This window comes from Pleurodeles waltl, chromosome 12 (genome assembly GCF_031143425.1).
Source record: "Pleurodeles waltl isolate 20211129_DDA chromosome 12, aPleWal1.hap1.20221129, whole genome shotgun sequence".
In the NCBI taxonomy this organism is placed as follows: Eukaryota; Metazoa; Chordata; class Amphibia; order Caudata; family Salamandridae; genus Pleurodeles; species Pleurodeles waltl.
The window spans coordinates 675,703,883-675,719,140 of record NC_090451.1 but is presented as its reverse complement, the minus strand read 5'-3'; the positions used below and the strand labels follow the sequence as shown (position 1 = coordinate 675,719,140).

General features: G+C 42.6%; 1 protein-coding gene across 1 annotated transcript in view; it reads right to left on the bottom strand.

Moving 5' to 3' along the window:
- LOC138267208 (extracellular calcium-sensing receptor-like) overlaps positions 1–5,727 on the bottom strand; it is a 33,198-nt gene extending 27,471 nt beyond the window's left edge. Inside the window, exon 1 of the mRNA XM_069216062.1 lies at positions 5,447–5,727. Within this exon, the coding sequence (XP_069072163.1) occupies positions 5,447–5,727 (281 nt within the window). The remainder of the gene's footprint in view (positions 1–5,446) is intronic.
- Between the last annotated feature and the right edge of the window lie 9,531 nt (positions 5,728–15,258).

The following is a 15,258-nucleotide window of genomic DNA, read 5'->3' as shown; positions in this document are numbered from 1 at the left end:
GCTGGATTATGCCAGTGCAAACCAAGAGTTAATTCTTGCAAGTGAACCATTTAGAGGCAAAGAAAGATATTGATGACCTTTTTGGCACAATTCCCCACCATCAACAATGCAATATGAGGGGGCCTGTTCCACCTTACAACTCACAGTAATCTTTGGGGACATGTGTCCAAACGTTGCAGCCCCGGGCAAATAGGCCACCATCTACATTATGCCTGATGTTCTAAAAATGACTAAAGAATGTTTTACATTAATGATGAACTTTCCTATCCCACCTGCGACTGGTTTCCATTATAGTGTCTTATAAGCTCCCTGTGGATGTCTAAAACAATTTTTTTGCCATAGCTGAAAAAGTAGTCTCTTATTCCTGCTAGTCTTCCAATACCTCTAGATTCAGTTTTCTGAGCAATATTTGTCTGAGCTGGTGGGTCCTTGGTTTAATCACCTCCTTGGTACCTAGTTCACAGCCTCTAGGTGTGCCATTGTTTGTATGCTTGTGAAAGGGTTCCACGCGGTTTCTTGTTCCTCTTATCTCCAGCTCTCTGAACATTATGTTACAATAGTTGTTAGAAATGGGGTAGTCTGATAGCAATCAGATAAATGTCCTAGTGAAGTTGTTGGTTTCTTAGGGGAAAATTCGAAGAGAGAGACGTTTATATTTCGCAGTCAGAGAAAGTCCCTTCCTGGCCAGACACTTTTGGTGCCTTCGCATAGTAAAGATTTATTTGATCACACTTAGTCACTGTTTTGTGACTCCTCCAGAAGGGAAACTGAACCAGTGAAAATGGAATTTCTCCCAATCTCCTGCAGCTCCTCCTCCAAAATCAATCTTGCTGTACTCACTAAAATATACTTATGGGAGTTCAGCCAGTTCAGAGCAATACAGCCAAATATCTTAGCTTTACGCTGGCTTCCATGTTGCTTTTGTCAGCACACGTGAGCAAAACAGCACAATAAGCCAGCTTCCACCACCACCAGCTTCAAAAAATGCAACATCATGTCTCCTGTGACCAGGTAAAATTAGCAACTCTTGCCTTCATAATCTCAAGCAGGCCACTGTATCCTAGCAGGAATTCCTACATCAATATTGGTGCCCTCAAAGCCATCTTTTATTCAACTGTCAGACTCATCTCAGATAGAAAATGATTCATCCATATATTCCCGATTCTGAGAGACCACCAATGGCTGACTCAAGTTCAGGTTAGACTGCATCACCTTCAAAATCTCGCACTGCAACATACCTGCATACTTAGCCAACCTCCTCATTCTGTCTGGAGCAGGGTTCTGCAAAGTCGGTCCTGGAGAGCCGGGTCCATGCCAGATTTTTAGCATATCCACATTTAGAAAAAAGATGTTTCAGAAATCTACATTATTCTAAATGTGGATATGCTAAAAATCTGCCATGGACCTGGCTCTCCAGGACCGACTTTGCAGAACCCTGGTTTAGAGGGCTAAGGCTATCTAGAAGCAAGACTTCCTTACACTTATAAACACCTAAATTCAAGTGTGTTTTAGCACTGAAGCAAGTCTCTGCCTCTTTATCTCCAAGATGCAACCCTCTTACCCTTTCTTTCAAGAAGGCATCAGATGTAAAGCCTAACTTTGCAATGATTAAACAACCTTCTTGGCGGCCACCATCGAACACCACCTTCAACATCGCCATCATATTTTTGCTACTTTCACACCTGAAGAGACTATAAGACATAGCCGGAAGTTTAATATTGTTGTCCTCACCGTGTTCCACTATACTGCCCCTTCCCTGCCAGCCTCTCTCACCTATTCTTGTCTCTTGGTGTTCTCTGACTTACTCATGTAAAACTTTTGGCTTCATGTAAAGCACCTTAATACTTGTCTGGCGACAAGGTACTATGTAAAAACTTTAAATACATTTAACAAATAAATGCCCCATGTTACGCGCTAGTGGTGTACAGTATAGCCCCGATATAGTACACACACACTCTATACTACACCCATTTATACCCCCTACACAGTGCATATACACCAATACAATATATCACCCCTATACTATATTGCGGTCTCTGCCATATGTATAACATAAGGCACTATTTCTTCCATCTTTCTAATAACTCTCCCATACGTAGGTCCTTTTAAGTGTTTCACCTTGTACTGCCGGAGATGTCATCCGTCTTTGCTCTGAAGGTAGACCACCAAATTGCAGTCATTTTTACTAAGATAAAGCGCCAGGTACAGGATTGCCCAGAGCCAGAATGTGTTTTGCTCTGAACATGAGATTCTATCATTGGGGGCTGTAAGACCATCTCCATGAAAAGGTAGAGCACTATTTGATCTCAAGAGGTCAACATGTCCAAAAAGGGTCGCAAATGACGTGTCCTACAACTTTAGTAAGAAACATTCAGTTTTACTTGAGACAGCAAACCCCCATGTTTAGGGTGGTTATCAACCATCAAATTGTGTATCCTTAATTCCTTAGAAAATAAAATTATACAAGTACTTCAGCACAACCCCTCACTAAGAAAACTTCAATAACAGCCATTCTACAAATTAACTAAACACAATGAATACGACACACGTCTTGGAACATCCCATGAGCATTGCATTGCCCACAATATTTTACCATTAAATGAATCCCTAATACATACAAATGCACTAGACAGATTTCAAAATAGCCACATCTGGGCTCTCCTGCTATTAATTCTGCTCTCTAGGTTCACCAGCCTGTCAATTTTATATTTAAGACTGGATGACATTTTTATAATTTCCTTTGCAAAAAGTACATAAAGTGCATTTTGTGCTATTTTTAATGCAAAATGCAGCCTCGCAAAAAAAAAAAAAAAAAAAAAAAATGAAATTACGTGACACAAAAGGATGTTGCTCATATTCAGTCCATTGGCTGTGTTCGATTGCACCTGTTATAGGTTTATTCCCACCCTGAATCTCACTTATACTATGTGGCATAATGACATAATCTGAGGCACTTTATGTAACAACCATAACGCAAAATGCCACAGATTACACAAGATTGTGACGGGGTAAACAACATTTCACCTAGGCCTGGTTACGGTAAGTTGTTGAAGTGTGTGTTTGGTTCATAAACCAATGGTGGAACTACAATCAGACCATGACATATGGTTAATAAACTTCAAACTCACCTTTTTTGGTACTATATTAACAGGATATCACCAGACATCAGTGCACATTCTGTGACATACTGTGACCAAAGAACGGACACATTCTTTGCTTCTACCGTTTCTTGGTGGAGATATGCTTTACTCTGTGATTGCCTCTCTCTCTCCAAGTACTCACCACCACTAGGACCAGCTTCCACAAGTGCATGACCAGTGTCACCAACTAGATGAGGAACAATAGCCTGGAGCTCAACAGGGACAAAACCGAGATACTGATCTTCGGGAACAACTCCCCCTGCCTGTCTAGTACTGCTTTCAACTCATTCGTGGCTTGCATCCCCCTTTGCTATTGTGGTTCCTACCCTCAACCCGCAAAAAGCTTTGCTAGTGTACCCCAATCCTATCTTGAAGAGTGTCATGCTTTTACACGTCATTGCATTCATATTCACTGCATGCTGCCCTCCTGGTTAAATCAGAGCCTGCTTATAAAACCCCGAGTGTTATTTTTATTTTATTTTTTTAACCATGTCTTCCAGTGAGTGACATTAGGGAGATCTGGACCACTGTCTACTCTCCCACGGCCGGAAGTCACCATTCTCGAGATGGAAACTACCTGGCAGACCACTTACACCAGTGCTTAATTTATAAATAAAAATGTGCTGATGCCCAAGGCTCTCCTCTGAAACATGCAGCTGCTAGATTTAAATGTGTGAACACGGAATACCGAGGCAGCGTAATCCTTAAACCATCTTGGGCCTCTTTCATCCTTTTACAGCCACTCCCTGCCCCTTCAGCTCACTCTTGCAGCCTTCTCCCTTTGAGATGCTTTTCTGTCCTTCTCTTTATCCGATTTCCCATATGCATCTTTTGCTCGCAGTAAATTACTGATACAGAAAAATAAGTGTCGGCCCTCAAAAATAAACGCTGGTGCCCCCCACCAGCAACCACCGGCTCAATTTAAACACTTTATTGCAGGTTTCAAAGATGCTGCCACCCCATTTTGGGTATCAGTGATACAGAAATGGTTTTTGAAGTCACAAATCAATCATACTTTGTACAAAGGAGAGGCAAAGTCCATAACTGGAAGTCAGAACGGATTGCGCACTGTACTCTGGGAGTTGAACAGACATTTCTGAACCACACGGTTCACTGTGGACATTGGGAGGCATTGTTTAGTGGTTAAAAAGCTTGTGATTTATCTAACTGCAGGTCTTTACAACGGTAAAATAATGTTGTTCACCGGGTCAGCTCTTCAGCGGGGCGACCGGTGACACTGCACCGGATGCTGACTCTGGGAGGCGGAGCCCTGTTTGCAAGTATATTATGGTTTTAAAAGTCCCTGCTTCGTGCCTTGCTTTCAGTAATTTTCGGGCAGCAACTAAAATGTCAAGATAACTTTGGTGATTAATGTTCTGCCTGGAGAGAGTTTGGACTTTTCTCTAGTGGAAGTTTTAATATGTCTCCTGCAAAGAACATGTACCATGCAGATCACAAAGAGCATATAACAAATGGATCTGCGGGTCACTGCTTTTGTCAGAGAGGAGCTTTTGTTACTTACAGTTTATAAGTTAAAGTCCTGATATAGAACAGTTAGCTATCAAGTGTCATCAAAAATCTGCGTGCTTTCCTCAAGGTATACATTAGAACTATCATTTTTTCCTATTTTTCATTATCCTAATGTTGCAAAAAGGATTCATTTGGGTAGAAATCAATTATTTGTGTTAATGAGACCCCCAACCATGGTGTTATACTTTACATTCTGAGTTTGTGCTTCTCCAGACCAGGCACTCCTAAACCATACAGCCTTCCAGTATGGATGACACGTGACTTGTACATCTTGTAGTGCTCTGTCTTATGTATCATTTCTTACACACTGATTTACACAATTATGATTGGCTGACTGTGTAGTGTGTGTGATGTAAAGTGCTCTGACACCCTACACTGGAATGAGTGGCGCTACAAAGCAAATTAAAACCATCTGAGAAAGAGTGTTTACGGAGACTTGAGGGGCACTGTTAAAGGGTGATGGTGAGGGAATCTGTGACGGAGGTGGTCATGGGGGGAGGGGGGGGGGGTGCCAACCATCATTGTCGCACAGGGCGCCGCCTGGTTGTACATCCTCCTCATATCTTTCATTTCACCTTTTCCCAAGTATCTAAGTGCACAGGTTCAAATCGCCCCTTTGACCCCTAACTTAGAAATAAGATAATTCTTCCACAACCTCTGAAATGATGAAAAACACATCTGAAAATTATCTAAAGGGATTAAATAGTCTAATGAGAGCAGGGAAAGCTCTCCGGTTTGAATTAGAAGAGCAGAGATTGCTGTCACATAATCTGTACCTCTGGCAGGTCACGGGAGCAGGTTTAACATCGAACGTGGCCGCGCGGAACTCTGCATCATCATGGAGTGGGAATATGCCGCCCAGCAGAACGTCCCCCTCTCTCGTGACCCCGTTGACCTCTGGGGTGGGAATCTGGCAGAAAGGACCCATCTCCTGGGCCACGGATGCTGGCATCAGGCAGTGGATGAGCACGCAGAGCGAGATCTTCTGAGAAATAAAACACACACGGTGGCTTCGTGCGAAAAGGTCATCCGTGGTGATCGGGTGGAAACTGCACATCCTGCACAGATGGGTCGGTTTCCAAGGGAAAAAGGCTTTTACTCTGTTCTTATGACGACATTAAATTCGTTTTCTATTCTGAATGACTCGTGCTGTTGTGGCTTTGCACATCAGCGAGGGCTGTGTGACCTGTGGGTCTTTTAGGCGGCCTTGTTGCTAGTATAAACCAAGATGGAAATGCCAGGACCCGTATCCTTTTTCGTTTGCTCAAGAAACTGATCCAGACATCATCACTTCATCAATTGATCATGGCCCTTTAAAGGCAAAGTCGGGGCTGGATTGGGTAAAAGAAAATATCAGGCCTTTCAGATGCCAAAGGCTTTCTTGGGTGTGCCCTTTGTTTGTGCTTGCGAGTGTACACACCGTGAGGCATGGCACTATGCCAGTTTCCTGCCAGTGGCATTGGCGTTTCCGTAGCATATGAAGGTGCTTTGCCCTTATATAAACACCAGTCTTGCCTAGGGGGGTTTATTGGGGAGGGCATGCGGGAGTACAGCATCTGTTCCATAATTATGGCCTTTCACAGTTTCCAACAGAAAAGCTTTCTGAACCCCAAGAGAGTCACCACCCGAGGCACGTGAAATTCAGCCTGTTATGTCTCCCTCCGAGGCAGAGTTACCCATACTGTGGGTACCAGTACTCAGGGGCGCTGGAAATGCTCCCCGCAATAACATTTAGGGGCATATCATGCAGAATCCATGTCTGAGTGCCCACTCTCACATGTTGATGATGCTGTTTCACCATGAGAATTTGGTGACTTTCAGAGGTGAGACGCTCCTAGGAATTGACCTGTGCTCTAGAAACAGGATCATTCATTCATTCACCCTAATGGGGTCGTATCTCCTATTACCGGTGCTGTCAGAACTACTGTGAACCTGTGACCCAAGGCCACGGTCACAGGGACCATGATTCAACAAAATAAAGAGAGGACAACTCTACAACGAGCACATGCATCTTTCACCGTCTTCTTCCGAAATGCAGGAAATGGTTTTCAGAAAAGCCTCTGTACACCATAGAGAGCCCCATTACAAGAGATTCCGGAAGAAGCTGGAGTTTCCAGGCGAAAGTCCACCACAAATTAGAAAAAAACACAGGGCCACTGGACGTGGTAAAGTGGACCCTCTGGTTAGTCCACATTCTAGCACGACCTCCAAACTTCCAGCTGCTGATAGGCTGGTTTCTCTGACTGCCAGATACACTATCCCAGTCTTGGCATGTCCAGGGGCTGAAATTACCAGGAACATTACTGAGCTGCTCATAAACAGGGCCATTGGTGTGATGCTTTTCTGATATTTTTTCAGCTCAATATTGGAATACACTGTCTAGAGTCTAAGGGTCAGATGTGTCAATGTACGTTTTTGCATTTCTTCAATAGCGAATTTCAAGAAAGCGCTATTTAAGAAATGCAAAATGGTATGTAAGAAAATAGCAATTCCCTAATAAGGATTCCCACAGCGTTGCAATCGCTATTAGGGAATCGCTATTAAGAAATGCAACTCCATTCGTTCCTATGGGCCTTCAGGCCCATAGGTGACAATGTTTTTGCATTTCCTTATTTGAGAATTCCTTTTAGGTAGTGCAACTTAAGTAATGCAAATCCAAGGGTGCTGGGGGCCTAAGGCCCCCTTTGATGCGCCCCCCCCAAAAAAATGTGCACATTTAAAGCTCACACATGCCCTAGGGGCATGTGTACGCTACATGGCACTTTAAAAAATGCATTTTCAATGCATTTTTTAAAATTTCACATGGTGACCACCAATTTGGAGTTGGTGGTAATTGCATTTCCTAAATGTCCACTTCACATTTAAGAAATGCATGATACATGTGCATAGACAATCGCAAATAGGTATTCCCTCTTTACAATTTCCTATTTAGGGAATCTCAAATTGCGATTCCCTATCCAGAGTCGCAATTTTACGGACTCACAAAAATTGTGATTCCCTAAAATTGCACTGCGATGTCTTTCATACATCGTGAAAGGCGATTTTGCATTCGCAAACGGTGGATTCTTGCGATTCACACCGTCTGTGAATGCAAAATGTCTTGATACATCTGGGCCCAAATTCTGCGCCCAAGTGGATCACAAGGTACATAGATGTGGAAGATGTAGGAGGAGGTAGAGAGAACACAGGTGCACTGTCTACGATAGTGCACAAGTACATAATCTTGGTACAAAGCCCAGGCATCAACCTCCACTAGAGAGAAGGGACCCTAGAACAGACCTCAGGAGCGCATCACTGATCCACATTCTGGAAGAGCAAGGGGGCAGGGAAAGAAGTCCGTACTGAGGTACAGAGCCCAAGACAGTCCGATGAGCGTTAACAGTGGAGACAATTGCGCACAGAGTCTGAGAAAGTCTGTTACAGAATAAATGCTGATATTCTGAACTATACAAATCACCAAGCTTTTACTGGAGTTGCTTCTGGTGCTAAACACAGGCATTCCATCTAGGTTTTATTAGGGCTGACATTTTAACCACTTCCCGGTTTTCTAACTGCAAATTTGTATAAAACCTTATCAAAATCTCGTAATCATTCCTAATTGCAAATGTCACATTGTTTCCGTCCATGTACGCAGGGGTTACGCTGGTCGAAAAGGATGCTTGATGTGGAAAGCGCAGTCACTCCATATACAAGTCAATGCTGCCCCTCTGTGGTCATTACCATGCAGGGCAAGATCAAGAACAAAACACAGGCAAAGATGGTTTACCATGGAACTCGGAATCAGGCATTAGCGCAAACCCGCGGGTGACTGAGCAATACTCAACCCGCTCGTGGTACTCCAGGGAATTGGGCGGAGTTTTTGGGTAACTTCGCTGAATTCCACGGAATGAAACTCAGCGAGCTCCACCCAGGCCTAATTCATTGGTTATGTTGAATTTGTTACAAATGTTACATGTTACAATTTTACAAATTTGTAACATGTTAAATGTTACAAATTTGTTAGATGTTAAACATAACTTGTTAGATGTTACAATTTTGTTACAATGTATCCAAGCTATGGGCTTCTATGCCTACTACCTTGCGGACTGCTGAACTGGAATTGCCATTCCGCAAACAGCTAAAGACTTGGCCGTTCGCACAATCCTGTTGATCACCTGGCTCTGATCACAGATGTTTAACATTGTCACCTCTGTGTAATGTGTAGTACACTATAGCGATGGGATGCCCTAGGGTAGCTATGCGCACTGTAAGTGCCTAATACAATACAATACAATGTACACATGTGGCAGTGCAAGTCCTGATCACCCGAGTACTGCTCCTAAGACCCTTGGCTAGTGTCAGAGTATCCTCCTGCCTAGCTCTAAACACTGGGACTTAAAAACGTTTTGCTTAAATTTCACATAGAGTATTGTGGAACCAGGCCCAATCTGCCAGCTGATCCGCCAAGGGTGCCCTTTCCAGTGGGCCAGAGTTCGCTGTAGCTCCCTCTATGTTCTGCGCACAACTCTAAGTTCCATTGATGATGAGACCGCTTCATCTTCATCCCACAGCACCCTTGACAGCGCCATCAATGAGTTCTGGATCATCGCAAAGGATCACCAAGGCCAGAACGTCAAACTTATGTGGCTTCATCAATGACTCCAGTGGGGCCCGATCTTCTTGCAACTCTTGGCAAACCCTTTCCCCTTTGCCCTCAGTAATCGGGTATTCAGTGAGGACTTTTCTTTTAAGGAGTTTCAGTTGGCAAAAGACTATAGTTTAGGAGACACTTTGCCTTGGGGGCTGGAGCAAACAAAGAAGTATACAAATGGTCAAATAAGTCAAGTTAGGTGCTCATTCTACAGGCCGGGGGATTCCTGATTCAGAGCGCACCAGCAAACTCTGCTACGTCTGGGGTTGCCAGAGTTTTTGCCGAACCCTACGCTCCAGGTGGAGTGGCAAAACTCTGTGAACTCCGCCGGCGGAGCGGAGTTCTTCACTCTCCCTTACAATGATTTGGATGTTCAATAAATATTTTAAAAAGTCCTAAAATGAACTTTTTATCTGGCTCCCAAGTGGAGATAACTTATTAACTTTAAAAAAAAGTACTTCACTGCTTTCCTGTGGTACAGCTAAGCCTGCCACAGTGTTAATAGCTTTTAGTGCATTGTCACTGTAAGGACATGTTTAACAATAAAATTAAATTACAATTAAAATGAAAAAGTCCTACATTTAAATAGCATACACCACGCCTTAGGGCATGTAAGGCCTAATTCGATTAGAAGTGTAGGTAATGTAACATGTCTTCAGGGGTCAGAGTTCATGCACTGGCCCTGGTTAGAAGAATCCTGGTGCACAGAGTAAAAAATCCAACAGCATCAGTCCAAATTGACATGGAGGTGATCATGCGAAAAGAGGCATTTTGCTGCACCCAGGCAATAGATTAATGGGCTCTATAAGATGAGATTTCTACATTTCAGTCATGTTATGTACACCTGCTGCTTCAAGGGCCAGGTGACTGAGTGCAGCAGTCAGCTCCTACTCCAGCACCAGAAAAGCCTTTGTATGCCAAGGTCTGTGAATTCAGGCAATATGAGCAACGATGAAAACACTGAGTGGGAGGAAGGAATTTGGTGCAGGTGAGGCACAAGAGGGAGAGAGACAGAAAATACTTTCAGCATCATGGAGTGCTAAATTAAAAATACAAAAATGGATCCCTGAATGTGATGTGAGAGTTTGAAGGATACAAGTCAGAAAATCAAAAGCATGGTAAACAAAAAAGCTATGCTCCAGGGAAGAGACAAACACAAGAAGAGGAAGGTAAGCAATCCAATAAGAAGGTCATGAATTACACTCACAATAAAGCCAAGCATGGGTAAGCAGTGGGCGGGTTCTAAGCCCATTGTAAGTTTCACATAACAGACAGCAAAAAGCTGTTTGGTAGGCGAGACCTAATGCATACATTTGACCAATCAAAGAATAATAATTGATTCATAAAATATACACAGAACAAACAAGGCAGTTGTCAATAAGCATATTCTACTACTCCAGTCTCCAGCAAGAGAAAAATGCACATTTCAATATTTCACAAAATAGATTTTTTTACAGAAAAATAGTCAATAATAGAAAATTGTAAGTTTAAAAGCAAAATGGATTTTGAAGAAACCAGAGAAGTTACATTTTCACAAGCTTGCTAAACATAGGTCTGAAAGTCCAGATTGTTGTGCTGAGGAGGGACGGAAGGGATGCATAGGCATATAGGTGAATGGCTGCACTTTATTTGTTCTCTAAAAAATAAAATACAAATATAAGAAGAAATGCTGTATACTTTGCTTCTTTTTTCCCACTCTAACTTCCTCCCCTTCCCTAAAAACAGAACAGCTGCCATACAGGCAGGGCCACTGTTATTGTAAGAGTCTGCCGCTGCGTCCTTTCGGCATTATTATAGATTTGCTGCATTTGCCACATAATCCATCACCTGCTGTATAAACGGAAAACAAAATTTGTGTCTAGGTCAAACGAATCAATCAAAACTTACTAAAATGTACAACACGTGTTCCTCTGGGGAAACAGTCTTTACAACGTGGCCGTTACCTTGCAATAGCTTTACCATGCATCCACTTTCCTTTACTTATCTGCAAAATATTAACATTTTCACTGAAGGCATGAGTGGTAAAGGCATATTCGGGGTAAAATATTGTGTGGTAAATGCATGCATGGTAAAGGCATATGCATTGTAACGGACACGCTATTAAAGAACGTGGTAATGGCATCCTCTCTAGTGGAAGGCCCTTTGTGTTGACACTCAGTGCTAATGCAAGATCTTGGTGTGAATGGGCTGGTTCACGGTCACAAAGAACCTAAAACTTAAGGGTTTCTGCTGTTCCTTGAACAGGAGCTCAAGTGATGCCACACCAAAGGTCCAGGACACAGGGGACACCTCTTGCGAATCAGGAACTCACTCCAGCAGAGTCAAGCAGGGCTCAGGCAGGTTCAATTGCAGGTCGAGTTGCAGCACGTTTAGCTGGTCTGTTGCAGAGAAGCCTCTGGACCTTGTAATATTACTGTAGCTCAGAATAGGACGTCAGCCAGCTGACCCTTGGAACCACGTCAGCCTAGGATTGGAGCAGGTCCAGCCGTCGTACTCAGCAAGCAGGGCAGGCCTCAAGCAGCAGGATAGCAGGGTGTCCTTCTTCTGTAGTATACAGAGCTCCAGGAGTGTTTTGAAGAGTGGGTATGAGTGTCCCCTTTTTAGACCTGGTGCCCAATTTGAAGTGGGAGAGGCTTCTTGAGTTCCCCCCTACAGAGGTATCTGGAATTTCCTTCCACCCTGCCCTGGTCCCAACCTATCTGGGGCACAGTGTGGAGTCTTTGTATGTGAGCTGAGCCCAGTGCCTTTGAAGTGCAAGTGTGGTAGGTGACAACTCCGCCATCCTATCAAGTCAGAGATGTCCCATCATGCCAACACCAGACCTTTCTTTGTGATACTGCCTAGGAGGAATACACAAAGCCCAACTGCCAACTACATCTAATTACGTGACTCAACAACAGGCTGCAGGTACTAAATGTTTAGGACAAGAAAATGTAAACTTTCCAAAAGTGGCATTGTAAGAATTGTGACTTAAGATCTGACTTTACCATTAAAGAGGGTTTAAAATTGCAATTCATCGGACACCCAATTTTATCCCATGGGAGAGGTACGCCTTGCAATAGTGAAAAACACATTTTTGAGTTGTTCACTATCAGGACATGCAATAGTACATATCCAACTTTTTAGATACAATGCACCTTGCCCTAAGGGCTGTTTAGGGCATACCCTACAAGTTAAATATATATACATATATATTTAAGATGACATTTTAGACCTAGCAAAAAGTTTATTCTGACATATCAAAATGGCAGTGGGTGGCACAATATGTGCTGCAGTCCCACTAAAAGCATTTAATTTACAGGCCCTGGGTACGTGTATTGCCACTTTACTTGGGACTTAGAAGTACATGAAATATGCCAACTGGGTGTAAGACAATTTTACCATGTTTAAAGGAGAGAGTACAAGCACCTTAGCACTGGTTGCCAGTGGAAAAGTTCACAGAATCCTAATAACCGACACAAACAGGTTCAGAAAACAGGAGGGTCAAGGGTAAAAGCTTGGGGATGGCCCTGCAGAGAGGGCCATGTCCAACAGGGATTAAGCAGGAGAAATGTTAAATTTCTCTAAACATTTCAATCATTGGATGTGTGATGCACTGTACCTGTATGGTAAAAATTGGTATAAGCATAAGATGTACTGATAGAGTAGTTATAACTAGATAGCATGCACACAACTATGCACTATGGTTCAATGGTGTGCGGTGCTAGGCATCCTGTTTGTGCACAAGCGCATGGAAAGGGAGTTTCAGCAGGCCATTTTTAGTAAATATATATCTGCACTGCTGAATTCTTCTAGTACAATACAGCACAGCAACTTTGGTTTGGTTGACGCAGTGATAATATTTTTAAATCTTCCCTAAATGTCCTGTAATAGATAAATGGAATAGCCCTAAGGCCGACAGCAGAAACATTAATTCTCAGTTTATCCAAATGTAGACACTGCTACACACCATGCCCAACATTTCCTGGCATTCTGCATACATCCTGTGGTAGGCAAGCCAACCTTCTAGATGATAACCCTCGAGTAACCCTTCACCTTCCCAGCAATAAGCACAACTAATATCTACATGCTCAGCAGAAAATAGTGGCAGCCTGTACATGTTCAGCAAAAGGTAATGTAACCAATCAATTACTGCTAATTGTCATTTTATTGAGTCTAGACTTTCTTGTCCCAATTATACCAAATAAGTTAGAGCCTGCAGCTGAAGATAGACTACAGGCTTGCTCCCTTCATGTTTTTTATTTTCATTTTTACACCAGACGATCCCACTTGGCTTTAAATTTCTTTCTAGACACTTGTCATATCCTGTAATAGGAAACTGCAAGGGAAGCAAACCTGAGGAAGAGAGACATCTTAAGACTGGGAAGAACACTGTCATCTCATTTGACTGAGTTGTCCCATTCCTAATAACTAAAAAAATACCAAGCTAATAAAAAAGAGAAAGCCGCAATATTATTGTGCACCACAGTGAAATTGTTACTAAATCATAATTCAATTTTGAACCAACTTCAGAACTCCTCGTCCAAATAAAATTCAATAAAACCCAACCACTGACAACCTGAATAATTTAGAAATGTGTCAGGAACAGCCCAGTCCCATTTAGTGCACAACAAATGTCATGCAAAGGAGTACCTCATAATACATATTCATTTTCTCATAGCACTTTTAGAAGGCGTTTCCCCTATTTTCTTGATGGCCCAACTTAACTAAAAGTGCTTCTATTGTCTGTAAACTTGAGATATAAATTAAATAAATTTAGAGAGTTCGATGGACATCTTAACAATGTAGACAAAAAGAAGCATATGAAACTGGATCCTGAAAAGAACGGAAAGTGCTAACTTTTGTAAGAGATGGAATTTACAAACCACCCTATGAATAATAGAACAAGAAATGATATGACTAGGATTAACTCTGCTTGTTCCATCTGAATGTGTTTTACAACTCAAGACAGAGTTGGAATTGGAGTTGCAATTGGAGTGAAAGTTTAGAGAAGATTTGCTGCACTGGCCTACACCACTTCCCCATAAATCTGGGCCTCTGTTTTTTGTCACACATCTATTAGCAGATAAATGATACATGAATAAACCTGCTTTTTTTTTTTTTTTAACCATTTCATAGAAGTGATTTGGAGTGACAAAAATCACAGCACAATTATTCATGAAAAAGGCCTTTCACAGAAAACATTACAAACTTTGACACTATCTCATATCCTGCCAAAAGGCCAGGCCCTGTTCCCAGAGACCAGAAGGTTTGAATAAAGGCCATAAACAGCTGTCTCAGAGGTTTGTATGCTGGTGCAGGACCTGGCATTAGGAGAGGTCCTGACCCTGTCACATTTGGGGTCCAAACATTGACACAATTAACAGATGCCTTGTTAAAGAAAAACGTTGGAATTTGTATTATATACTATTGGTTTTCTGGCTACCACGTGATTGACACTGTTTTCATCTCTATATACCATGCACACTACAAACTTTTTTCAGTGCATTGTCTGCTTTTAGGTTGTTCTGTCACTTCCTATATTTCAGTTACGGATGATACGGAAATAATACATGTATAACTACATGATTGTTAAAGAGACCTTTTATTGAATTTATGGCACTAAGGCCCTCATTACGACCCTGGCGGTGGGTGATAAAGTGGCAGTAATACCACCAACAGGCTGACAGTAAGTACCACCAAATTATGACCATGGTGGTGATAACTCCCATAGACAGCCAATGTACCACACCAACCGCCACGGCGGAAACAACAGCCACCACGGCAGTAGCCGCCAACAGCCAGGCGGAAGACAAAGTACTGCTCACCATATTATGACCCTGCAATCCGCCACCTTTTCCGGGGCGGTACCAATGCCAACAAAAGCCTGGCAGAAACAGAGCTCAGAAGTGAAAGAACTCACCATTGGAGACACGGGAAGAACCACACCACCATGGAACGCAAACTGCAAGTTTTCCC